A 26778-nucleotide genomic window follows, 5' to 3' on the forward strand; every position below is an offset into this window, starting at 1 on the left:
CACAGGCTCCGTTTAAGTCAGTTCTGCTGATATTAATAAAATGCAATAGTTACCCGATTTTTAATGAGCAAAGTCCAGGAATTCAACTACTAAAACCCATGTCAACTGAAAGCCATTATATTGACTACTTTTTTGTTTTGGCTCCCACCTGTGGGCTGCGTGGTGAGCCCCCCGTAAACCCAAATCATACCACGGGCTGCAAACTAACAGGCTACGTTGAGTAGCCCTGGTTTAGAGCAATGAGAAGCTGTGTCACCCCTGCTCCTTACACTGCTTGGCTGCTGTGGCTTCCGATCTGGCCTGTTCACAAACAGCCTTCAGCATGCAAGTTACTGCCAGCTACGTCTGGGTGCATTCTTCAGCAGCCAGCCTCTTACCAACCAAGGCTATACTGTAGGGTGACCTCAGTGCACACACAATCTTGGATTTTCTCCTAGAAATGTACGTCCTCTACTGCCCAGCCTTCTCCTGGCTAATACAAGTATGTTGTTTCTTGAAGGTGATAATATGACAGTTTATTATTTCAAATAGCTTCTCAGACACTCCAGGTCAAACACATGAGATTAGATATAATGGCAAATCAATTGTATTTACTACAAAAAAAAGAGAGATTAAATTAATACAAATAATGAAGCATAAAAGTCAGAAATGGTTACAAGAAAAATAAAGATAAAATTCAACTAATGCCTAACTTAACAAATTGTGTTAATTTCAAAGCAGAGTTTCTCACCACATACTCTCTGAGTCTTGCTGGCCAAGCATCTTAGGCAAGGACCTCTTCTCCTGTTTAATAGCTACTTCCTTTATCCTTTCTCATGCCACAAAACAGTGGCCAGAGAGGGCCTCCTTTTTATGGTGTCAGTCCCCCTCTTGGAACACATTTCTAGCTGAAATTCAGGAGACCAAGTGTTTGTGTCCATCAGGCTAGTTTTCCCACCTGTTTGAACTTCCTTTGTTTCTCTTCCTACTTAACTGCACATTAAGAAGAGCCAACATTTTTTGTCTGCAACAGATCCATTTACCAACCTCAGTTTGGAGCATATGTTCGCATCATACTGGAAAATCTTATAGCTCACATACAATGTTGCTATACACATTTTATCAGGATAATATTGACTAGCAAAGTGAGTCTTCAATGGTACCATTCAAGAAATATCTTGTATGAACATTATTTCAGTAGGGTGTGGGGCAGGGATGGGCAAACTGCAACCCACAGGCTGCATCTGGCCCATCAGCCATTTTAATCCAACCCTTGAGCTCCCACTGGGGAGTGAGGTGAGGTCTTGTCCTGCTCCACAGGTGCCATAGGTCTGCATGGCTCCCAGAAGTAGCAGCACATCCCCCCCCATGACTCCTAAGCGTAGGGCAGCCAGAGGGCTCTGAGCACTGTCCCTGCAGCTCCCATTGTCTGGAACCTGCTGCCAATGGGAGCTGCAGGGGTGGCCCCTTCTGATTGGGGGTGGGGGAACAGCACACATAGGAGTTGGTAGCTGCTTGAGGTAAGCATGGCCTGGAGCCTGTACCCCTGATCCACTCCTGTGCCCCAAAAACCTGCCTCAGCCCTGATTCCTCTTCCGTCCTCCAAACCCCTCGATCCCAGCCCACAGTATCCTCCTGTACCCCAACTCTACATCCCCAGTCCCATCCCAGAGTCTCTACTCCCAGCTGGAGTCCTTACCCCCACACTCCAATTCTCTGCCCCAGCTCAGAACCCCCTCCCACACTCTGAACTCCTAATTTTTGGCCCCACCACTGGGCCTTCATCCCCAGCCAGAGTCCTCATCCCTCCCACACTCCATCCCCAATTGTATGAGCCTTCATGATCCACCATATAATTTCCATACCCTGATGCCGTCTTCCGGCCAAAAAGTTTGCCGACCGCTGTTGTAAGGGTTGGACAAAGGGGTACATTTTGTTATGTCATCTACGCAATAGTGTTCCACATATTCAAATCAATATTATTGGTATCTGACAGATCTGAATGACAGTATGTAAACTTCTCTGTTGTAGCACAGAGCACTAAACAGTGTCTTACGAGAAACTGAAAAAACGACAAGTGATAGATCAATTGCCTAATTAAAACTACTTGTTTCCTTTCATCAGAGGAGAATGAGCTTATAAAATCTGGCTGAACACAGTTTATGGTTCAGGAGAAGTAGTTGCAAATCTGAATTCTTTGCAGCTATAGAAAGACCCAACAGAGGCAGTTAATTATCCTTGTGGAAACAAAACAGCCTTACAACCCAACTGAGAACCTTAAAGTTCAAGCTATTGGAAAGGCAGGCTGAAATTCCAGAAACGTAGGAGCTTTCACAAACAGTTCATGTCTGTTTTAACCAGGCTGCAATGAAGGTTAAAGTTCTGTTGATGATAGCTTTACGATATTGTGTTCATATAGGATTTAGCCACCAACAGTCCCTGAACCTAGACACATCCAGCCCTTATTGCTGAGCGCAAAAGCCAGCCAACTGTGTCCCTGTTCTCTTGATATCTTTTGATTTCTGGTGAGTCAAACAAGAGAGAGATGTGTCTCTCTGCTTTGTAGAAGACCTGCTGGTACCACCAACATTTCTACTCCATGCACAGATGGTAAAGCATAGCATGGATTATTTCTGAAAGCTACAAAAACCTCACAAGCAGATCATCCAAACACATGATGATGGCATGCTTAAGGCCCTGCAGAAAAGGGCATTAAAAGGGCAGTTACAACTCTTGGGCAGCTGCCCAGTCTGTTCCCAGTAAAATTTTCAGAGGGGGAGCTGAGTTAGTCTATAATAGGAAAAACTTAAAAAACAACAAATTGTCTTGCAGCACCTTAAAAACACGTAGATGGTATCATGAACTTTCGCGGGCACAGCCTACTTCTTCAGATGACAGGAGTGTTAGAAATCCATTGCTTATAAGAAGCACACAGGATCTTTGACCGGGGAAAAGGCAATGTGCCACGTTTATTGAAAATACAAACTGAAAAGAGCATATGCACACACGCACGCACACATACGTCCTGCAGATGGTGTATAGTTACCAGTCCATCGTGGCTCAAGTCAGTCTTACTGGCAGGGCAAGACTGACTGAGTGAGGAGTCGGGTTCTTGTCAATCGCAATTCGAAGCTCCTCTGAGGCTTGGTTCGCAGGACTGAACCGAGAGTTCTAATGGCAAGATGGTCCCTTCTTATACATATAAGTTTTCATTTGAGTGTATGGCTTTTGCAGTGTCATGCTGCAATTATCCATCCTTAAAAGGTGTTAATCTGGATTTTGCAGTTATTCTTTGATGGCGATTGTCAGGCTTCCAATAGTTGTGTCTCATTCTTGGAGAGTCTCTACCTGTCTCCAGGGTTCTGTCAATGCTGCTAATTCAATTCAGCCTCAGACACAGTGGCTGTTTCCTGGTTATCGTCAAGATTCCCACTTCTTGACCACCTGGGCATTTGTAATGGCTTTCAGACTTACACACACTCACACCAAACAATTGTGCAGAGTTTCAGACAAGATTAATAGTTACTAAAGAATACAACTTAGGGTATGTCTACACTGCATGCTTATTTTGAAATACGCTATTCTGGAATAGTTATTCCGAAATAGCTATTTTGAAATAGTACGTCTACACTGCAGGGAAGCTTCAAAATTAGTCCGAGGCAGGTTTCCCTAATATAAACGTGCCATCTCGATTTAGAGCCCCAGGGGCTCTGGGGAAGAATAACTTAGAATGGCTCTGGTGAGGGTCTATTTCAAAATAGCAGAAGTGGAGCATCAATGCATGCCTTATTTTAATATAGCTATTTTGGAATAGGCGTTATTCCTCGTAGAATGAGGTTTACAGATTTCGGACTAAGAGGTCCATTATTTCGCAGAAGCGAAGAGTGAGGGGGGATTTGATAGCAGCTTTCAACTTCCTGAAGGGAGGTTCCAAAGAGGATGGAGAGAGGCTGTTCTCAGTAGTGACAGATGGCAGAACAAGGAGCAATGGTCTCAAGTTGTGGTGGGAGAGGTCCAGATTGGATATTAGGAAAAACTATTTTACTAGAAGGGTAGTGAAGCATTGGAATGGGTTACCTAGGGAAGTAGTGGAGTCTCCATCCCTAGAGGTATTTAAGTCTCGGCTTGACAAAGCCCTGGCCGGGTTGATTTAGATGGGATTGGTCCTGCCTAGAGCGGGGGGCTGGACTTGACGACCTTCTGGGGTCTCTTCCAGTTCTATGATTCTATAAGGGGATGGTTGGATGAAATAACATGATCTTGGTAACTAATTGATAACTAATTGACCATTCATTGTCAGTTGGAAATAGGTCAATGGAGGGATGATAGGAGTTGCTATAGGGAACTTTCTGGGTGTCTGGCTGGTGAGTCTCGCCCACATGCTCAGGGTTTAGCTGATCGCCATATTTGGGGTCGGGAAGGAATTTTCCTCCAGGGTAGATTGGCAGAGACCCTGGAGGTTTTTCGCCTTCCTCTGTAGCATTGGGCACAGATTACAGCTGAAGGACTCTCTGCATGTTGAGTCCTTCAAAGTATTTGAATGCTTCAATATCTTTGATATAGGTGAGAGGATTATTCTAAGAGGGGTGGTTGAGATTCTGTGGCCTGCACTGTGCAGGGGGTCAGACTAGATGATCATAATGGTCCTTTCTGACCTTAAAGTCTATGAATCTATGAATAACGGAATGGCTGTGTAGACACTCGCATTGTTATTTTGAAATAATGCTAGTGATCTCGAAATAACAGTGTAGTGTAGACACATCTTCAGGTTACAATGCAGACATGAGTTACAATTTAATTTGTAATGCTAACAGGAAGCAAGATCTTACAGTAAACATTATCTAATCATGAGAGACAGGGTGAAATAGAAGCATACAGAACTTATAAGCAAGTCATTATACATCAAATCGTTATGCATCATACTTATAGTCTTATAACCAATACTGAAATATACATTTTTGCTACAAAATCTTAGCATGTTCATTGATTCAGACAGGAACAAACACCATTTCGCATGACTAAGACTGAAGGAGTTCCATTAGACAGTAAAGATTCCAGTCCTGAGGAGAAGGTACAGTATGACAGGAGAATAAAAATAAATGTTATCTTGAGATAGGACACAGGAATAGTCTCAGGAAATCTCAGTGCTAGTTAGCAATGTATCAAAAAATAATGGTATATTAAATGTAAATATGAAATCCACTGAAAGAGGGCAGCATTGTCTTATGTTCAGGGCCAGGAACAGTAGGGGAGAAGAGGGGAAGGGGATTCTGTATTCTTTTCCTGACTCTGCTATTGAGCTACTGTGTGACCTTACACAAGTCACTTCCCCCATCTGTAGAACTGGGGTAAGATCTACTTGCCTTTGTAAAGTACTTAGGGATCCTCAGCTAACCAGGACTGTCAAAGTGCAAAGTATTCATCTGACCATTGCAGAGTTAGTACTAACCTCTTAAAGACAGTTCTGTAACTTGTAAACTTTTTGGGTTTTGTTCTGTTTTTATAGTGCCTAACACAGTAGCACCAGGCTTGTGGGCACTACTGCAACCTAAATCATAGTGGGTATGTTTACACTATAGTTAAAAACCCAGGCTGGCCCATACTAGCTGACTCCAGGCTCAGGCTAAGGGGTTGTTTATTTGCTGTGTCAACATTCAAGCTCTGGCTGGGGCTTAAGCTATTGGAGTCTGCAAGTGGGGCAGTGGGGAGAGTTCACTGGATAATTGGATAACTGCACATGTACTAAAGTGTCAAATATCCAGTTGTGTATGGAATCGTGGCACTTGTGCACTTTTTTGCAGACATTGTTGAAGATGTAGCCCTTGGTGGCAACACAGAAGTTCTCAGCTTCCAGAGATTTTCTGTTACATTATATGCAAAATACGGGGAAACCTTCACCCTGTTGTTGTCAGAGTTTTTGCCATTGACTTCAGTGGTGTCAGGATTTCACATGCTGTTTCTTTCTCTGCCTGTCATGTTTAGCAAAACTACACAGTACAAGAATTTAGGACTTCCTCTAAAGTTGTCTTTATCAACCATACAGAGTGCTTAGCAGGATTCCAAAAGGAATTAGACAATTGCATGGATAATGAGTGTCCAGTTGTGTTAGCTGGGATATTTAAAAAATTCAAAGTTTGGAAGGGAAATCAATTCTCAGGTTTCAGGGCTTAATGAGAGGATTAAGAAGAAACGTCCTCATCTTCAGGCCACTCCATAATTGTCCTTTGTACATATTATAATATCTTCTGAAGGTGCTGGTATTGGCTATTGTCAGAACTAGCTCAGTGGACCCTTTTGGCAGTTTGTGTACTACTATTTACTATTCAGTATTTCCTCAAAGACCAACAAAGGAGGACTGTGATATGAACCAATTAACACCGAGTAACAAAACTGTTATTGCTTCCTTATGTTTAATGCCTCGTTTATGATCGCCTTACAACTTAAACACACTCAATAAAGGGCAATAATGACTGTCTTTTCAAAACAACATGTCACAGTTCTGGGCATATGCATCAGTATTTACCTCTTATGGTCCAACAAGGGCACCTGTTCCCATCTTCTGATTCCTCAGTCATCACCTCTGTTGTGTGGAAACCTGAATATCCCTACCTCCTGACCTACTGCACAATTCCCTACCTACACACTGTTATTCCAGGCAAGCCAGAGTGCCTTACTTGGCCAGGGTCTGTGCTTTGCACATTCTACAGAGACTATGAACAAAGTAATTGCCAGCAGTTATGAGTTACCACAGAGCTCTTCCTAAGCAAGCACATTTATTCTTAAATCAAAAGCATTACAGAAAAAACATCTGTACAATAATGTTAGTATGCTGACCAAAAATCACCCCCATCACAACCTCCAGTAGAGCTTTGGCAGGAGTCAGGCTTTGCTGTGGTTACAAGTTTATAAAAGCTCAGCTCAGAACAAGCACATAGACTGAATAGATAAGCCAGTTTCTTGGGCCTTATATCACTAACCTTTGGGAGCAGGTAATCAGCAGATAGTGGTTCCCACCTCAGTGCATAGAATCATAGAACACTAGAACTGGAAGGGACCTCGAGAGATCATAGTTTCAAAAGATGGTTTTTGGGTAACCAAGAGGAAGGGATTTGCATTCACCTCCCCTTGGATATTTCCCAGGAAATCCACATCACGTATATTGTCCCAAAAGTCTGCCGTATAGTCTGCCATATTGTTCAATATAGTCCTTCGAACATCCAGTCCCACAATAATGCATAATCTTTTAATTTAATACAATGCACTCCAAAGATACCAAACTCAAGTCAATTTTTTTTATCATGTGATTAATAATTCAAAAGCTACTGACTTACACATTACTGTCAGAAGATATAGTTTGACACTTGGGCTTGTCTATGCAGTTCTTTAGTTGGCATCAGAGGGGCATAAATTTTAGTCCACATTAGTGTGTCACCCACTAACTGTCCCATGTGAACCCTCCTGACACACACTGAAAGTTCCCTAGTAAACATTAACATAGTCCGATCCATTACTACTACCGCCCTAGCAGGATCCGCATGGGCCGGATAACGTGTGACACACTAATACAGACTGAAATTTGTAGCTCTCTGGGTGTAGTCAAAGCGCTTTGTAGATAAGCTCTTCCCTTTCTTTAGCTAAGTTTGACTTTTATTGTGGTGTTTTCCCCTGTTCTGTTCAAAGCAGCATCTTATGATGTGACTTCTGAATTCCCCTGTGTTGGCTTATTTTATTTCCTGGTTCTTCCAAGGGTTGGTCATGCTTTATTCTTCAGCAAAGTTTGGCAAAGTTGAGTCTTTACACTTTCAGAGATAGGTATCATTTTAAAAAATAGGCCAAATCTTTAGTTGGTGTAAATTGATGTGGCTCCATTGAATTTAGTGCCAGAAGACTCTCAGAGCACTATGGAGATAGGCATCCACTTAAACTATCACTGAAATGCAACCACTGAGCAGTTCTGGCTCGCACCACACACGGGAGCTAACCCCACTGCGGTTCTGCAAATTAAATGTAGTAGGAGCCAGGCTGCCTGCACGCCCGGCTCTTACATTTAAACTGCAGAGCTGCAGCGGGGGTAGCAAGTGCCCCCCTCTCCCTTATTGACTAATCAAGTAGTCAATGGAAATTCCATCAAGTACTCCATTAGCTCATTAACCACTACTTAACATCCCTATCTAGGAGCCTGCTAGAGCACTGTGATTCCCAAACACTGAGTCCCGTGCTAGAACTTCAGGTTCCTCCTTCCATTGTTAAAGATGAGCCTCTGAGTTGGGCGCCCATGTGCTGCCATTGCCTGTCTTCTATCTGGCCCTGTGTTTTTCATGTATCACAGCATGACTAACCTGTAACTGACAAGACCAGACGTCAGATCAGCCTGTATCCCATTTCTCGTTAGAGTGGGCCCAATTAAACAGAAGCCAATGGGCACTGGCTGACTCAGCCTAGGTCTTACTTAGCTACACTGGTACTGTTGCCTGAAACAGTTTGGACCCTCGCTCTCTCCAGTAAGGCATGGCGGGGTTACTCCCAGCCTGAAGTTTGATTGTGTTTAACAGACCTACAAATAGAAAGTGAAGCCCTCCACAGCACAGAGGAAGGAAATGATTTGTTTTCCACACTCATTTAGTGTTTTGTATCATTTTCTATTCCTCACGTTACAATCCACCCAATGGGAGTCTGTCACCTCGGCAGCTGTTAACCAGTGGAGAATTTTAAACAGCTACAAAACAATATCAGGAAGGCAGAGCCCCAGTTTACTTCCAGCAGTGACTCCAGCTTTCTGCTGTTAATTTGATTTGCTGCTCTCGGAGCCTAGCAGGCAAGTAGCACTTTTTTTCTCCTAAGTGGAGCTTTCATAAAAGCAGCTGTTAAATAGGATTGATGTACAGCCAGTATCTCGGAAGAGAAGAAAATGAGATTTCAAATGTGGAGCCTGCCTGGTTTTTTGCAGGCTTTTTGAGTTCAGTTCCAGCCTCATCACCAGACATAACCTTTAAAACTTCATTCATTGAGCCACAGCATTCACGGGAACCCTAATTCGTTTCTGGTTTCTGCGTGGCAACTGACAGGCCTGGCCCAAAAATGAATAGTCTGAGTCAGTGCCATTAACTTTACTGGGACATTTATTCTTGTCCTCAGCAGGATTGGCATCTGCCCCATACTGTATGCGTAAGGCCTGTCTACGTGGCAGAACCTACCCCCGTCAGGGAATCACACAGCCCGGGTTTACAGGCTTGGGTTTGCAGGGCTCATGCAATAGCACTCAAAATAGCAGTGTAGACATTTGGATTCAGGCAGGAGCTTGGGTTCTGCAAAACTTCCTGGGATTCAGAGCCCTGAGCATGGCCATCTGCACCACGGTTTTTAGCACTGTAACAGAAGCCCGAGTGTGTAGACCTAAGATGTGAGGCTCACTGACGAGGGGGTTGGATTTGTCGCCATGTAGACATACCCTTGGAGTGCAGTGAGTGTTTGTGAGTAATGTCAGATTCACAGCCCTAGAGACTGTTTATTCCAGACTGTGCCCCACCCCAACTTGGAAATGTGCCTCAAGCCCTCAACTAATTGGAGGAGTCATCTCTAGAGATGAGAACAGTTCAGTCCTTGGTGTCTGCAGAGACAGCCAACAAGGGTACCAGGCAGTGCAGTCTTTGGTGTGGACTCTTGTCTAGTGAGAACTGGATCTGCACCACCTACTCATTTCATAGAGGCTACTCAATAGCTGGCAAATGATAGTCTATCCAAATAGGGCTGGATTCAAACCTGTGACCAGAAGTGAATGGCTCTCTAGCCCATAATAGCTACCTCGAGTCTAAGCCATCCACCCTCATGTTTGGTCCTGCTGTGACGGCAGAGGACTGGACTCGATGACCTCTCGAGGTCCCTTCCTGTTCTAGTGTTCTATGATTCTGTGTTTCATGTGTAGGGCCCCATCCTGCTCAGCAAGATACTTTGGAATAGCATGTTCTTCACAGTAGTATAAAAAAGTGTTGAATATTCCACAAACTTCAAGAGATCTTACATGTAAGATGTATGTGGCTGCTAAAATGTTTGCTTTTTTCATTGTACAAGCTGCAGTCCTGTGTTAGGATGGGTTTTCCAGGTGAGTCCTCTGTGTTGTTTTGGATTGTCAATTACCATGTTTCAGTTTCAGTCTGTGGCTTTATTTTTATAATCATAAATCTAAGTGTGTTGTTGTAATGCATACCTGCAGGACTGTGTGTACTGGTCTTGGTAGTGAAATTCTATGCTGTAAATCAACAGAGGACCAACAGATCTGGCTGTGGTGGTGTTACCGGTCAGGCTTTCGTGTCAGCTCTTGTGATTTTTATTCCCACCCAGAACTGCAGAAGCATCAAGAAGAAAGAAGGAAAGGAAGAGGAAATTGAGAAGATACCTGATGATTGGCTTGGCCACAGTAGGAGGCGGAACAGTGATAGGTGAGGTTTCCCTTGTTTCTGGGACCTGGTTGGCTTACACAGATGGTGGCAAGAGCAGAGTGGGAGTTCTCAAATGATTCACCGAGCAACAGCAGCTGTGCTGCACCTTCGCCCCAGGTCTAATTTTATCACAGTCATTGTTTGTAATGTCACATTCCAGGTAATAGTTAAAATCAGATACAAGGAAAGTGCCAAAATCCGGGAAGAATCTTAGTAGGCTTTGCAAAGCCAAGGGTTATGGACAAGGGAGCCTCATTTTTCTTCTCAGGCCAGCCTTAAGGTAATGTCACTCCTATGACTGCTGGGGAGTTACTGTTGATTTACAAGATGTGGAAGATGGGAGTAAATGTACGTTTCAGCCTTCAAAAGGTGATTTTCCAGGACAAACTTGAGCTCAATTGCTCAACTGGTCTATTAGAACTGTTTGGTGAGTGAGATGTATAAAAACCAGTTCCTCGGCTGATCTAAAATCAATGTCCTTCCCTTGGGCTCTTTAAATTTATTTTTCCTCATTTATCCTGGTGTTAGATTCAGACACATCATTTTCTCCAGACTCCCCGAGATCAGGATAATGAGGGATTAACCCAGGTTTTTCTGCTAAGAGATGGCTGGAATCTACTTTCCCCTGTGTTTCTCCTTTGTCTTGAGTGAGATCAATCCTGATTTATACTGGTGATGGTGAGAGGAGAATCCAGGCTGGAGACTCAGTGAGCGGGAGGGTCTCTGAAAATCTGAGTTTTTTATTGACACAGCAATGTGGGTAAGAGTAGAGTGGATTTCTCAAGGGAGAGGGGAGATCCCGTTCAGGTTCCTCTAAGGTAGCGGTCCCCAATGCGATGCCCGCGGGCACTATGGTGCCTGCCGGGGCATTTATGTACGCCCACAGAATGATCTGGGCCGGCCTCGCCCCCGGGTGCATGGCACATACGCAGTGCCGGCCCCGGGCGCATGATGCATGGGCGGCCCCTACTACTCCTGGCCTGTGGAACATGCGCAGTGCTGGCCCCGGGTGCGCGGCGCATGGGCGGCCCCGCCCCCAGCTGCCTGGCAACCCTGGAAGGTTGGGGACCACTGCTCTAAGGGAGGGCGGTGGGTTAGCTGACGCCCTGTAGTGGGTTTGCTGTTCTCACAATAGCAGGCTACCTCTCTACAGACATAGCACAAAGACAGGAAAATCTGTTTCCCTTCCACAGTGATCATGCAATGGAGTTCTCACTTGTTGCACCTTTAGGTTTGACAGGGGGTCTTGCTGCCCCTCTGGTTGCTGCTGGCGCTGCAACTATCATTGGAAGTGCTGGGGCAGCAGCTTTGGGGTCAGTGGCTGGAATTGCTGTCATGGCTTCGCTCTTTGGAGCAGCGGGAGCTGGCCTTACTGGTAAGATTCTGAACCACCCAGCCACAGGCTCATGAGTACACAGTCGAGTAGTAACGGCTTAGCTCTGTAAGGAGAGATCTGCAAAGGGTACTGTGGATTAAACAGACTCTTCCAGCAGTAGGAGACCTCAGCCTCTGATTCCTCACCTGCCACTGATCTGCACGGCCCTGCATTGGCCCTCTTCCTAAGGCAGCAGTTTTCCCTGGGTTCATGGCAGTTCGGATTAGACACTGTACACCAGAGGTGGGGAAACTTTTTTCTGTCATGGGCCATTGGCTCCCAGAAAAAAAAAAACAGTCAAAATCCACTCACCCACTTGTCTCAGGGCATCCCCCAGAGTGGGACAAGCCAAGCCTCATAGCTTCACCCCATGGGCGGGAAGGGGTGTGGAGCTGCAGGGTTTCCTCTCCCCGATCCACCAGCAGGGTGAGGTGGCACTTGCAGCTCCAGCCCTGCAAAGGGGACACTGTAAGCTGGAAGGAATTAAGCAACAAGACAGATCTGGTCCACCAGCCATCATTTCCCACTCCTGCTGTAGACAGACACCCTCACAGTTCAGGATTGTAGCTAAGTACAGTTAATGGAAACCTCGGCTTTAGCTTTAAAAACAAGGGTTTAATAGTGGACAGTTATTAATTGAATCAGATAATGGCTCCTGCTGCCATCCCATCTCCTCAGCCAAGCAAAGATCTAAGAATTTGTTATTCATTTCAGCCTCTACCATTACTCTGCAATTTCTATTCGTGTAGGCTACAAGATGAAGAAACGAGTGGGAGCCATCGAGGAGTTTGAATTCCTCCCTTTAACTGAAGGGAAACAACTTCATATCACCATAGCCATCACTGGCTGGCTGTGTACTGGCAAATATGGTAAGAGCAAGAGAAGAAATCCTAGACAGAATTTTGGAAAGCCAGAGTTGTATTGTGAAAGATGGGAAGTAGTATTAGAAGTGTGAAATGTAGCAGGACCAACCTGCTGTGTTGGAATGCCAAGGCTTACTTTAAATCCCCATCTGCTTAGGTTAGCGCGAATAGGTTCAAAATGTAAAAGAGAGCACTGGATGGTGGTTTGTACAGGTTGAACATCTCTAGTCCAGCACCCTTGGGACCAGACAGGTGATAACCAGAGAATTTTCCCAAACACCAGAGGTCAGAATTGTAGTGATTGGGTCTCTCTCTATTTTTATTTTGCAGCAGCAAATAAATGGAACAATGCTTGCAATGCTGCTTAATAATGTGTGGCTGTACTGACATATCCTATATAAGCCTATGCCTAGCCAAGGCTTATCAGCTCTCTTGATAATAAAGTGTTAGTGTTACAGTAAAATTGTGTATAGGTACAAGGAAAAAATATAGATAAAGCATAAAAACCATGCTTCTGTTTAGCAGCATTACCAACGATCACAGAAACAGAGTCAGGACTGGTGGCTTTAAACAAACTTTACAGGACCACAGGAAAATTGGCCACATCCATGATAAGTAGATGTCCAGCTAACTAATATCATGCCGGACTATGGATGTTGCCAAACTAAAGAGTGCCATACTAGAGAGGTTCAATCTCTAATAATAGAAATTGTGGCGTCTTTAGCTTTTGGTCATCATGTCAGGTCCATCCAATGTCGGTAGTAACTGAAAGTGATGGCTGTTGAGTAGCTTGATATGAGTTCTGTGTTTGGCACAATGTGCAGTGCCTCTGGAGACTTCAATCCACATTTTCTGGCAAGATTTTCGCATTACAAAAACTATCAAAACAGCAAACATTCTTTGGAACCTGAAGCAGGACAGAATGACAAAAGAGAAGAATTTGCTAGAGACCGAGGGTTAAATACAACTCTCCCTTTGTAGGTAGGCCTTTATTTATTTAACCCAGTTTGATGCCTTTTATGAATGATCGTGGACACCCCCTATGAACTATTAAATAGGGCTTCCCTTTCTGTCCCTCCTTCAACGGCAGCAGAACAGAGTTTAGTTAGCAGTTAAAAGGTTTTCATCAAATGTTGAATATGGTTTGGGCAAACATTCTGAAAGAGGAGCAATGTGTAATGTGGGAGGGGTTACCTGACCTCTGTTCCTAATTCCATCAGCCTTTACTCTTGTAAATCAGATTGCATGTAGTTGATCAGGGTTATGGTGTCTTTTCAGATGTTCTCATGTGTCCTTACCTGATAGAGGTGAGATTTAAGCAGTCTGAAGGTTTTCTCCCTTTAAAATGCAGATTGTAGCCTCATCCAGAAAAGAGAGAAGATAAAGCACAGCAAACAGTTTGGTTGAGATGGTTATATCCTGGGTGTTTGCTAGACATGATCTGACTTAGCTGGATGATGCCTAGGATATGGCACAAAGTGCTTTAGCCAGTTTTTGTAGCTTTTTTGTGCCTCACATTTACCCACAGGCAATTAAGAGAATGCAGTTTCTTCTTCTCTCCCAGTCTCTGTCAACTAATGACGTTTGTTGGCAAGAAGGCTCAGTCAAGTAACCCATGTTACATACAGTGCAGAAAGAGAGAGCTAATAGCCTGCAATTTCCAAAAATGTGTAATGGTAGATTGTAATTTCAAATATAGACACAGTTGTAATTTGTCATATAAAATATGTTGACCATCTGCTGTTAATATGTACAGTGACCCTACTGAATAGCTGCCAACGCATTCCATTCAGGGATATCATAATAAATATTCTGTATCATTAATACTACAAAGACATTTTCTCTTGGCTGCTACTGGTTAAATCCAGTCTCCCATCAGAATTGGGGGTTTTAAAACCTCTGCTTTCCTGCCATGTTGTACTCTTGTTGATGCCACACAAGCTTTCAGGAATTTCTGTGACTGGTGGGCTACCAGCAGGGGCAGATATAGGGCAGGGCGAGCGGGGCGGCCGCCCCGGGCCCCGCGCTTCAAGAAGCCCTGCGCATGCGCCATGGCACCACCGCGCATGCGCCATGGCACCACTGCGCATGTGCCATGGCAAAGGGGGGCCCCGCCAAATTGTGCTGCCCTGGGCCCCGCGAAATGGTCATCTGCCCCTGGCTACCAGGGGGCTGTTACTAAGTCACTGTTTGCCTTTCAGTGGGTTATTTAACCATTTTCAGTCTTTTTGCCCTTAAAATGAGAGTTACGGAGGATCTGTATTGGGGAGGGAGTTTCCATGACTAGAAACATATTATACTGTTGAAAACAACAGAAATGAAACAACCACTAATTGCCTGCTTTTATAGTTTATCTATCTTAGGTATTTATACAGTCCCCAGCACCATAATATCTGAGGCCCTCTCTACACTGCCAGCATAACAGTTGCATAGCTACAGTGCCAAAGTGTAGATTCAGACCACAGCAATGTAGGGAGGTTTTCCATTTCTCTACCTCCCTAAGCAATCATAGCCAGACCAGTGGAAGCATTCTTCCACCAACCTAGCTGTGTCTGTGCTTTGGGAGGGGGCGGGGATCAACATATCTACATCTGCCTATATTTTAAGTGTAAACCAAATCTCACCATCCTTGATATGAAATCCTCACAACTCCCTGTGAAGTGGGGAAGTGCTGTCCCCACAGTCCAGCTGGGCAACTGAAGCACAGAGAGATTTTTAAGGGTGTTGAGGTGCCTACACGTTTAGGGAGATGCCTAGTGGGTTTTTCCAAAGCACCTAGGCACCTAACTACACCTTTGGGCATCCAAACACCTTCTAATAAATACTGACCCTAACAGGCTTATCCAAGTCTATGACAGAGCAGAATAGCTAACTGTGATCTCCAGAATCTTCGTAACCATTGAGCCATCCTTCCCTAGTGCAGCTTTCTGTCCCCCCTCATCTACCCAAGGCCAGACTCCATTGTTTCCAGGTGTGTGACAAGAAAGCAGCATCCCAATCATACTGAGGAAAATGTGTATGGTGTAGGAATGTAGCAAAGCCAGTTGGCACATGTTGTACCAACTTTCAGGCACAGTGACAAGGAGTTAGAGTAGTTTGGCTTACAGTATAAAAATACCTCATCAAACACTTTATATAGTGTTTGGATCTCCATCAAAGAGCTTTTGAGTGGTCCGTATGACATGAACTAGTGGTCTCTTTCTGGGTCACTGTGGTCCACACAACAGGTTACACTATTTGCCCACTGTTGGCTGTTTCAGCAGAGAAACCAAGGTGTGAACTGGCTATTAAGACTGGTTTACAATAGACTCTCAGAGTTATGAACACCTCAGAAATGGAGGTTGTTCACAACTCTAAAGTGTTCATAACTGTGAACAAAACATAGTTTTGTTCTTTCAGAAAGGTACAGCTGACCATTGACTTGAGACAGCTTTGAAATGTTACTATGCAGAAGAAAATAGCAGCTTAATTTAAACAAAACAAGCACAGAAACAGTTTCCTCACCTTGTCAAATCTTTTTTAAAATGTTCCCTTTATTTTTTTAGTGGGTTATGTTTTACACAAGTGGGGGGAAATACACCTGCAGCCTCCAGACCCCCCTGTCTTCTCCCCCCCTCCCCCATATCTCTCGCACACTGGGGCACTGAAGCCCAGCACTTCCTACTGCTTCCCCTCCCTCCCAGCACTTTTGGAGTACCACAAATCTGCTGATTCACGCTCCATCTCTGCTCCTCCTCCTCCCTCCCAAAGCTGGAATGTGTTGAATCAGCTGTTCAAAGCTGTTAAAGCCCTGGATAGGAATAGAAAGGTAGTCGGGTTAGTCTGATCTTTCTAAAACAAAAGGAAAAACTATGTAGCACTTTAAAGACTAACAAGATGATTTAATCGCCTATTAAACCATCTTGTTAGTCCTTAAAGCCCTAGGAGAGAGAGGGAGAGGAGCAGGGATGGAGCCTGAATCAGGTGATTTGTGGCACTCTGAAAATGCTGGGAGGATGGGGGAGGATTAGGAAGTGTCGGGCATGAGGGGCAGGAGGCAGACAGGAGTCCGTGGACCACAGGATGAAGAAGAGCCACTCATGCGGCCCACTCTCTGTTCTTGGTTGCCCATCGCTGTTTTGCACTGTACTTGCTTTTCTGGGGAGGAGAGTCTCTGCTGCTGCCTAATTGCATTCTTCTGGTTCCAAATGAACTCTGTGGTTGACCAGTCGGTTCATAACTCTGGTGCTTGTACATCTAAGTGTGGTCCTTTCTGATCAAGATTGAGGCACATTGGCAGGGTATTGTGGTGAAAGCACGTTTGGTCTTCTGCTAAAGCTGTACTTCTTCTATGCTGCCTCTGTGCTGTGCATTGATCGTAAGGGAAGAAAGGAGTGAGGAAACCTTCACATTTTGGGAGGCTGAATTATACTATGCTTTTCTACAATTAAGTAGGCATATATTAGAGTTGCTGGCATCCCCTCTTGACGGCTTATCCCACCTAGTAGACCGGATGGCACAGTAATTATTTTGCCGCAAAAAATTATGCTGACAGCAGTTGCTCTTGATTAGTGTCTGAGAAAAATTAAATCAAAGAAAAAGGGTACTAAACACACCATCTGGGTCTCTAAATGATCTTCTCACATTCAGACGGATCCATTAATTCATTCTAATCCTGCAAAATCCAAGTATCAGGAGGGTAATATACCATAACACAACACTTTGGACATTCACAGAGAAGTGGCAGATTTAAGTCCTTTCATTAAAAGGATCAGAGCCCCAATATTGCAACAAAAATGGTTAGGAGCATAGAAAAGGGTCTGAAAAGATCCTTACCTACGTCCTGCAAGATAGAACCGGAAGGGACCTGGAGAGGTCATCTAGTCCAGTCTCCTGCACTCATCACAGGACCAAACACCATCTAAACCATCCCTGACAGGTGTTTGTCTAACTGGCTCTTAAAAATCTCCCATGATGGAGATTTCAGAACCTCCCTGGGCAATTTATTCCAGTGTTTAAGCACCCTGACTGTTAGGAAGTTTTTTCCTAATGTCTGACCTAAACCTGCTTTGCTGAAATTTAAGCCCATTGCTTCTTGTACCATCCTCAGAGGTCAAGGAGAGTCATTTTTCTCCCTCCTCCTTTTAGATACTTGAAAGCTGCTATCATGTCCCCTGCCCAGACTTCTCTTTTCCAGACTAAACAAACCCAGTTCTTTCAATCTTCCCTTCTAGATCTTTTTATTTTTCTAGATACACCTTTAACAATTTTGGTTGCTCTTCTCTGGACTTTTTCCAATTTGTCCACATCTTTCCTGAAATGTGACACCCAGAATTGGGCACAATGCTCCAGTTGAGGCCTAATCAACACAGAGTAGAGCAGAATAATTACTTCTTGTGTCTTGCTTACAACACGACTGTTAATACATCCCAGAATGCTGTTTGCTTTTCTTTGCAACAGTGTCACAATGTTGTTTAACTTGTGGTCCACAGTGACTCTCGATCCCTTTCCACCATACTCCATCCTAAGCTCAGGGAAAGGGGGAAAGAAGAGGAGTATGTCCAGCCAGCTAGATGCCAGTGGAGAGAAAGGATGGGGGTCGTGTCCGACCGGTTACACCTAATTGACTCTTGTGGCCAGTTGATGGTTGATTTTCCTCCCATCAAACTGAATTCTTGAGTTGGTTTTCCCATCTTTTCTTAGGGAGTTTCACAGCTCCTTGGAACAGCATGTTGCAGTCAAGAGAGCAGTACTGTCTAGCCTGGGAATCCAAGTACTTGATGGAGTTGGGCAATGCTCTGGATTCATTGCTGAATGGTTTGGTTAACATCATGGCTCAGGAAGCCCTGAAGTACACTGTATTATCAGGTAAGAATCAGAATTGCACCAAGGTTACTTAGGTTCTGAATCTGTGCATTTCAGTATTTATGTTTGTTCAAAGAGGCCTCCCCAAAATAAACAATCTTTCCTATTTATTGATTGATTATCTGAGAAGCAGTGTCTCTTGCAAACCTTACACGTATTGACTCCAGTCCTACAAAGACTTATGCACCTGCATTATTTTACCTTCTGTAGTTGTCCCATTGGCTTCCAAGGAAGTACTTTGCATGGGCAAAGTTAAGCACATCCATAAGCAGGACTGAAGGCTTATTATTCAAGTACAACCTACCTTTCTTTGAAATAATCTCACCATGGTCCATGTGAGAGCCTGCTTTTATGCAGCTCCTATCATTGTACCTCATCAATTTGTTATGGCATCTCAAATCTCAGGCCATGTCTTTACTAAACGGAGGATTGACGTTGCAGAGATCGATTGTCCAGCATTCGTTTTAGCGGGTCTAGTGAAGACCTGCTAAATCAAACACTGAGGCACCCTTGTCAACTCCAGAACTCCTTGTAGTCACAAGGAGTAAGGAAAGTGGATGGGAGAGTTTCTCCCATTGACCTTCTGCTGTGGAGCCTCTGGAGAAATTCGGCTTCAGTTATGTTGACTCCAGCTATGTTGTTTGTATAGCTGGAGTTGCATCTCTTAAACTGACCATCCAGTTTAATGTAGACCTGCCCTCAGATGAAAACAGATTTCTTCCTTACCTGTGTGCCCCAATGTTTCTTACCCTCTTCTGTTTATTACTGTAACTCTGTGCTATTTCACACGGTAAGGAGTTTTGGTATACAGCATGCACAGAATATCATACTCATTGCATTGCACTGCATTACATACTTCTTCCACATGTGAATAATGTATCCATGTTGCATGCCTTTTCTGTTCTACCTGTCCCTACACTAGAAAGCATTGAGTGCACATGCTCTGCTTGTGTGCACTGTATCTTTGCATGATACTTGACTGCACTGTATTCCTGGTCTGCATTTGCACACTTCATCCATGCACTATACTTGAACACATCCTATCCAACATTCCTGCGCAGATGCCACTAATGCATTATAATATCATTCTGTTGTGTTCCCTGGGTTGTACATGTGCAATTTACATTTGATTTCTCCTGTTTTGCTTGTGCACATTACACCTGAGTGCAGTGACATTTGACAGCCTCTGTCTTATTTTGAATCTTTCACAACACACCTTAAATCAGTCTTGGGAAAGAAAAGTTGACCGTGATAAAAGACGCGGTGGTTTTACTCCAGCAAACCATCTGACTTTTGAAATTGTCTCGGAACTGGCTGGATTTGTAACTTTGATTTGCTTTGTATCTTTCAGGCATAGTGACAGCCCTGACGTGGCCGGCTTCACTTCTTACTGTAGCCAGTGTCATTGACAACCCTTGGGGAGTGTGCCTGAGTCGATCAGCTGAAGTGGGCAAACATCTGGCACAGATATTGCTCAGTCGACGGCAGGTAATTGGCTGAGGGTGCAAAAGATGGCTCCAGTTATTACAGCTGGTAGGGACTGATATCTTGAGGAGGCTCCAGGGGGCTGATGGTTTACAGCCGGCTAGTAAAACAGCAGGTGGTATTCGTCCAAGGGGAAGAAAATGAATAACAAGCTGCAGAATGCAAAATTGAGGCATGAGGGAGACCAACATGTACCTCACTCTTCCATGCAGGGAATGGAGGCCAGCAGTGGTGGACGAGAGGCTGTTTTAATTGAACCCAAAGCTTGGCTAAATGCAGAAGAGGCCAGGCAGCAATCAGGCTGCTAGGGAGCTCTGATAGCAAAAGAGATTGTGGCAGTCACTGGAAAATGCTTATGCAAAGAGGGGAAAGCCTGGAATTATTTTCTTCTGGATACGGGGGGAAGGCACACCAGCTAAGGGGGGAGCCCTCCACCAACCTGGGGCCCTCATGCTCGTCTCATCCCCTCCTAATCTCAGGGTGTAGGCTGGGGGCAGTATGGCAGCTGGCGAAGCTATGGGCTGTACTCCCGCTTTCCCTGCTCTGCCCCTCCCAGCAGAGAAAGGAGCAGAAGCCACCCACTCGTCTTCTTTCCCCTCCTCAGAGCTGCCTTTCCTCCAGCTCGGTATAGCAGCGGAGCTGGTGGTTCTGCTCTTTTCCTCGCTGGCAGGGGCAGCAGTGCACAGGGAAAGAAGCAGAATGCCGGCACCTCCTCCAGCTGCCATACTGCTCTTAGCCCCTGCCGGGCTGCTGCTCAACGGAGGGAGCTGGAGGAAAGGCAGCTCTGTAGAGGGCTTGGGGCCATACAGTGTCTTTCTAAGACACTGGCTTGGGCTTACAGGCAGAATCCAGTACTGAAGGGCAACAAACAAAATCCAGGGAAAGTTGAACATGAGAGACACTATGGCACCTTTTGTTTGTCAAGTACCCATTTCATCGAGGAAGCTTGGTGACACACTGGAAGAATAACTAATCTATCTTTTCACTGCCAGAGACCTGGGTTTAAATCTAATCCAAGTCAGAAATGCAAACTAGTGTGATTTTTCCACTTCATAAAATTGCCATACCACTTGGCTCGGTTTTGACAGAGGGGGAGTGAAAGCAGAGGATGAGGAGGGGCAGAAAGGAAGAGAAAAGACAGATGGCTGAAATACCCATCGAGAGGTAAGAGGCATCGGCCAAGTGGGGCGAGGGAAGATTGCCTATCACCTAACTTCACCACGGACAAAATTCTGCTCTCAGCTGTGTTGGTATAAATCTGGAGTCATTTCAATGAAGATGCTGCGTCTTACTTCCTTACTGATCCCAAATGGTCACAAGCCTGGAAATTCACCAGGCTTTGTTCTAAAATAATTATTTGTAAAGCCAACTTGTGGAAGGGAGTGGGGAAGAAAAGAACTGGCTTCCAGCCACCTTCTGCCAAGAGGAATTAAATTGGGCACAGGTCCCATTATCCTGAATTCTCCACTCACCCTTTTCTGTTGATCACCCAAGCAAAACGTTCTCACGCAATGATCCCTGCATCCGTCTTCGACCAATGCACAGTTATGTTGAGTGATTGTCTTCTCCTGCTGGACACCCCTGGAATAAAAGTCAGGGGAAAAGAATGAAATAAAATGGGAGACGGAGAGGGGAAGAAAGAGAAATCCATCCACAAAATGGAGGAAAGGGGTAGTGGAAGAAGCAACAAGTTGTGAAGGAATAAGATTCAGAACATAAATCCAGAATAAACAAGAAGGAAAGAAAAAGGAGCCAAAAAGACACATGGAATGAATTGGTACTGAAAGAAACAGCTCGGATAAAAACCAGCCTTCCTGCCAAGTCTTCCTCTACATCCTCAGCTGAAAACCTTAAATTAAAGTGCCCAGGTCCTGCCGTTGTTTGATGTGAGTGCAGGCTGATCTCTGTGTTCGTTTTACAGCTACACTCGGCCAGTATCTGTTGTAGCTGAGCTGAGTGTGGCTGAGAGGTAATGGTAGACTGAGCCAGATGCCGGAATGTCATAAATAACTGTGTGAAATAGGAGTGTAAGCCAGCCAAGCTGATTTCTAATAAAAACACAGTGCCCAAAAGGTAATCAAAGCCTGGTTTGATATAAAGATTTGCCCAAGGGCATTTGAAATTGTCTTTTAACATTAGTTATGGTTAAAGCAAAATCCTGCTGTGCTGGAGAGCCTAAAACTATTTAGCAGGATGTTTCTGAACCCTATTATGCCTGATGTGTGTTTAGCACAAGGAGAAGGCACTTCTGGCTGTTAAAATCCCTCCCTGCTTGATTTCATAAAAATACTATTAAATGTATTTACGGTAAAATCTTGCTCATTGAAGTAGGATGCCCACATCACATTTTCATACGTACATCCGGCTAGTACAGCTTGAAATAATATTTGACCACAACATTTTCTCCCATAAACAGGGCTTAATTAAAAGCCACTTATTTTGCAAATAGGGAAAATCTGAAAGCAAACCAAAATGAAAAATTTTCACTGAGTTTCCATTTGAATTTTTTATTTCATTTTGTAACTTTTGGAAATGGTTTAAAAAAATAATTGAAATCAGTCATGAGAAAAAAAAAATTGAGATTGCTCACAGTTTTAATCACTCTGTTAAACAGTAATAGAATGCCAATTTAAATGTATTATCTATTTGAATGTTTTTCTACATCTTCAAATGTATCCCTCTCAGTCACAACACAGAATATAAATTTCAGAGAGGTAGTCGTGTTAGTTGCTATCTGTAAAAACAAGGAGTCCTGTGGCAAGTTAAAAACGAACAGATTTATTTGAGCCTGAGCTTTGCATCTGACAAAGTGGCTTTGACCCATGAAAGCTTCTGCGCAAATAAATCTGCTAGGATACGTCTACACTAGCCCCCTAGATCGATCTAGGGAGGCTAATGAGGGCGACTGAAATTGCAAATCAAACCCGGGATTTAAATATCCTGCACTTGATTTGCATGTTCCCGGCCGGTTGCCATTTTAGAAATTGACTAGCCTGAAGTAATTGCCCACGTCTACACGCGACAGTGAAACGGGATTCCAATTTAAAGCCTCTAAATTGAATTAGCTGGTAAACCTCATTGCAGGAGGAATACCAGCTAATTCGAGTTAGGGCTTTAAATCAGAATCTCGTTTCACTGCCGCATGTAGATGCGGGCAATTACTTCGGGCTAGTCAATTTCTAAAATGTCGACTGGCCGGGAACATGCAAATAAAGCCTGGGATATTTAAATCCTGGGCTTGATTTGCAATTTCGGTCACCCTCATTAGCCTCCCTAGATCAATCTAGGGGTCTAGTATAGACGTACCCTTAGTCTTTAAGATGCCACAGGACTCCCCACAAAATACAAAGTGTTCAGTGCTCACTTTGTATTATTATTTTGATTACAAATGTATGCACTGTAAAATAGATAAATGCAAGTAGTATAGTGCAATGATTTTCAAACTGTGGATCGCAACCCAGTACTGGGTCGAGGAATGTCAGGCGCTGGGTCTTGTTGCTGGAGGGGGATCACGTGACCAGTGTGGGTGCTAAGGCAGCTTCCTGGCTGTCCTAGCACTGCAGACTGCACTGCACCCCAGAAGCAGCTGGCAGGAGGCCCCAGTTCCTAGGTGGGAGGGTAGAGAGAGCGCACAGGGCTCCATGCACTTCCCCAGCACCGAGCACTAGTTCCGTACTCCCATTGGCTAGGAACCTGCTGCTGGCTGCTTCTGGGCCACAGTATGCTCTGCGGTGCCAGGAAGCCTGTCTTAGCACCCCTGCTGCACCGCGGACTGGGAGCCTGCCCCAGCCCTGACTCTTCCCAAGCCAGAGCCCCGACCTACACCCCAAAGCTCATCCTCAGCCCCACCCCAGAGCCTACACTCTAATCAGACTATTGTGGGTCACAGGCATCAACCATTTCCTTCAACTGGGTCATGGAAAAAAAAAGTTTGAAAACCGCTGTTATAGTACAATCTCTTTATCGTGAAAAATGTAGATTTTTTTTTTATGTAACTATAGTCAAAAACAAAACAATGTAAAATGTAGAGTTTAAAGTTCGCTCAGTCCAACTTCTTGTTCAGCCAATCATTAAGACAAGCAAGTTTGTTTTCACTTACGGGAAATAATATTGCTCATTTCTTATTTACAGTCACCTAAAAATGAAAACAGGCTCCCAGCTGTTACCTCTCTTGGCAGAGACCCATGTGTATGTCTGTCATGGCCAGGGTTTTTCCAGACTGCACAGTTTCCTGCCTAAACACTGTTGCCAAAAAGCAAGAGTATCTAAACAAGCCAACTTCTGCTCTTTGCTTTCTCCCCAGAGACTATGAATAGCATGATGGCCCACAGCTATAAGTTACCACACACATTCTTTATAAGCAACCACATTTATTCTTAAGGTGAAAGCATTGCAGAGAAAACATGAAAAGAACATGAAACATGAAAACTGTAAAAGAACATACATGCAGGCAGTGTTCCCCATAAGCTAAGCACTTGGGCAGCTGCCCAATAAAAATTCAAATGTCACCCAGCTGATTAACAAAGCATCCTCATCCTCCCACAGCTGGCAGCATGAGTTTCTATTGGTGATATGCATCTGCACATGCCTTGGTGCACATAGCAAATTTTATTCCACACATGGTTGGAAAAAATTTGGGGGAACACTGCATGCATGCCAAAAAGCTTACCAACCCTACATGTCAGTCCTTCAAAACCCACAGATGGGTTTTTTTCAGTGACTTCAAGTTCATAGTGGTCTCCGATTCAGAACCAGACCCACCAGGAAGTTCAGTCTTTCCTGTGTACATCTTGGGCCTTTGAGCTAGGCCTTGTGTAATGCATAAACAGCAGACAGTGGCTCACTCCTCAGGGCATAGCTTCAAAAGGGGGAGGGTTTGCACAACTAGAGGTGGGGAATTTGCATTCGGCTCTCCTAGATAGATATTCCCCGGAAAACCCCTTTAACATTTTCTGTTCCAAAAGACCATTTTTGTCTGGCACATTGTTCATGATAGTCCTTTGAATCCCCAGGTCTCACATCTGTCACATCTCTGCCTTCATAGAATCCCAGCCCACAATTATACACCATGTGTTTAATACAGTGGACATCAGACACACTTAAATTTAATTTAAGGTCTCCAAGGGATGTTGCAGGAAATTGCCATATCTGTTACACAAGCCATCACAACTTCCCAAGACAAAGGTTAGGAACCTCCTTAACATCCAACACACATTCAGTAGGAGTTCCCCATCAAACCAGTGTTAGCTCTGCCTTATCTGGGTTAAGTTTTAACCAACTTACTCACTTCCAGATCTCCTCTTGGCGAGAGCGAGTAGAACATCTCTTAATGGAGGCTATGTATGCATACAGTCTACAGTTTGCCTTTTCATGGAAAATTGGCTGGCAGTGTTACAAGCCATGGGAGCTGATTTCACCTGCCAGGTCTATTAACCCAGCAGGCATCTGAAAGCCATGGCATTGCCTTTTTGTACTCATCTCTGCCAACAATGCCATTACATTTCATTTCTTGGTGGTTGGGAGCCCCAAGAGAAAGAATGCTTTTATAAGGTGGAAACAAGTTATTGTTCTAGCTAGGAAAATGGCAGCAGGTGCTCTACTGGTATTTTAAAGCCCTGAAGTTAATTGTTTAGTGTTGGACTTCATTTCCTGCCTTGGAAATGTGTTCCAGCAATTCCCTCATTTCCATGTTGTTGTAAGAGGCTTTGCATTCTTTGACATTAAAATAATGGTGGTAAGGTGCAATGAATAGCAAATGGACCATTCAGTGAAAAGGAGCTGCCTTAGATGAAGCGTGAGAAACTTGATATTAATAAAGCATGAAGAGCGCATTTTTAGACCGTCATCTAGCAAAGTGCTTACTTTTAAGTTAAATGTAACTGTGTTGAACTTTAAGAACATCAGTAAAGCTGCTGACCTCAATGGGACTGCTTACATACTTAAAATTCAGCATATGTTTATGTGATTTGCTGGATAACAAATCTTAGCACATGCACCCCGGTCCTGCCCTTTCTTTCTAGGTTTAGCAGATTGCTTGACAGTCATGCATCCTCATTTCTGCCTGTGTCTGTCTGTACCCTAGGGCAAACGACCTGTCACTTTGATTGGCTTCAGTCTGGGTGCAAGAGTTATTTACTTCTGCCTAAAGGAGATGGCTCAAGAAAAAGGTAGAGTCCAACATTTAACTCTCTTCTAATTTATTATTCCATCACTTTTTTATATAGTAACTTAGTGCTGGTAAAGGTTATCATGCCAACTGCTCTGGAGATCAAAATCCTCTAGATCAGTATTTCTCAACCAGGGGTACCTCTTGGAGTACACACAAGGCTCTTCCAAGCAGTACGTCAACTCTTCTAGATATTTGCCTAGTTTTACAACAGGCTATGTAAAAAAACACTGACAAAGTCAGTACAAACTAACATTTCATACAGACAGTGACTTGTTTATGCTGCTCTATATTCTATAAACTGAAATGTTAAGAATAATATTTATATTCCAATTGATGTATTTTGTAAATGTATGTTACAAATGAGAAAGTATGCAATTTTTCAGTAATAGTATATTGTGACATGTTTATTTTTATAGCTGCTTTTGTAAGCAAGTAGTTTTTAAGAGAGGTGAAACTTGGGGGTACACAAGACAAATCAGACTCCTGAAAGGGGCACAGTAGTCTGTAAAGGTTTGAGAGCCCCTGCTCTGGGATAGTCACAGAAAAGGGACAGTACGGCCACATGGCATTCCCATGGTGCTTCACAGCCTGACCTGGATGGGACCACCTCTAGGGTTAAGTGAGCAG

At 44.1% G+C, this 26778-nt stretch overlaps 1 protein-coding gene across 2 annotated transcripts in view; it reads left to right on the plus strand.

The window, feature by feature from the left end:
* TMCO4 (transmembrane and coiled-coil domains 4) overlaps positions 1–26778 on the plus strand; it is a 101053-nt gene that overhangs the window by 32507 nt on the left and 41768 nt on the right. The window contains exons 6-11 of one of the 2 annotated variants that reach the window (XM_075906592.2): positions 10318–10415; positions 11647–11790; positions 12540–12659; positions 18336–18500; positions 19849–19985; positions 26065–26149. In XM_075906592.2, coding sequence (XP_075762707.2) covers positions 10318–10415; positions 11647–11790; positions 12540–12659; positions 18336–18500; positions 19849–19985; positions 26065–26149 — 749 coding nt within the window. The remainder of the gene's footprint in view (positions 1–10317; positions 10416–11646; positions 11791–12539; positions 12660–18335; positions 18501–19848; positions 19986–26064; positions 26150–26778) is intronic. The other variant, XM_075906593.2, reaches the window with a different exon arrangement.

The sequence above is a fragment of the Pelodiscus sinensis genome, chromosome 24 (genome assembly GCF_052426305.1).
Source record: "Pelodiscus sinensis isolate ZL-2025 chromosome 24, ASM5242630v1, whole genome shotgun sequence".
Taxonomy (NCBI): domain Eukaryota; kingdom Metazoa; phylum Chordata; order Testudines; family Trionychidae; genus Pelodiscus; species Pelodiscus sinensis.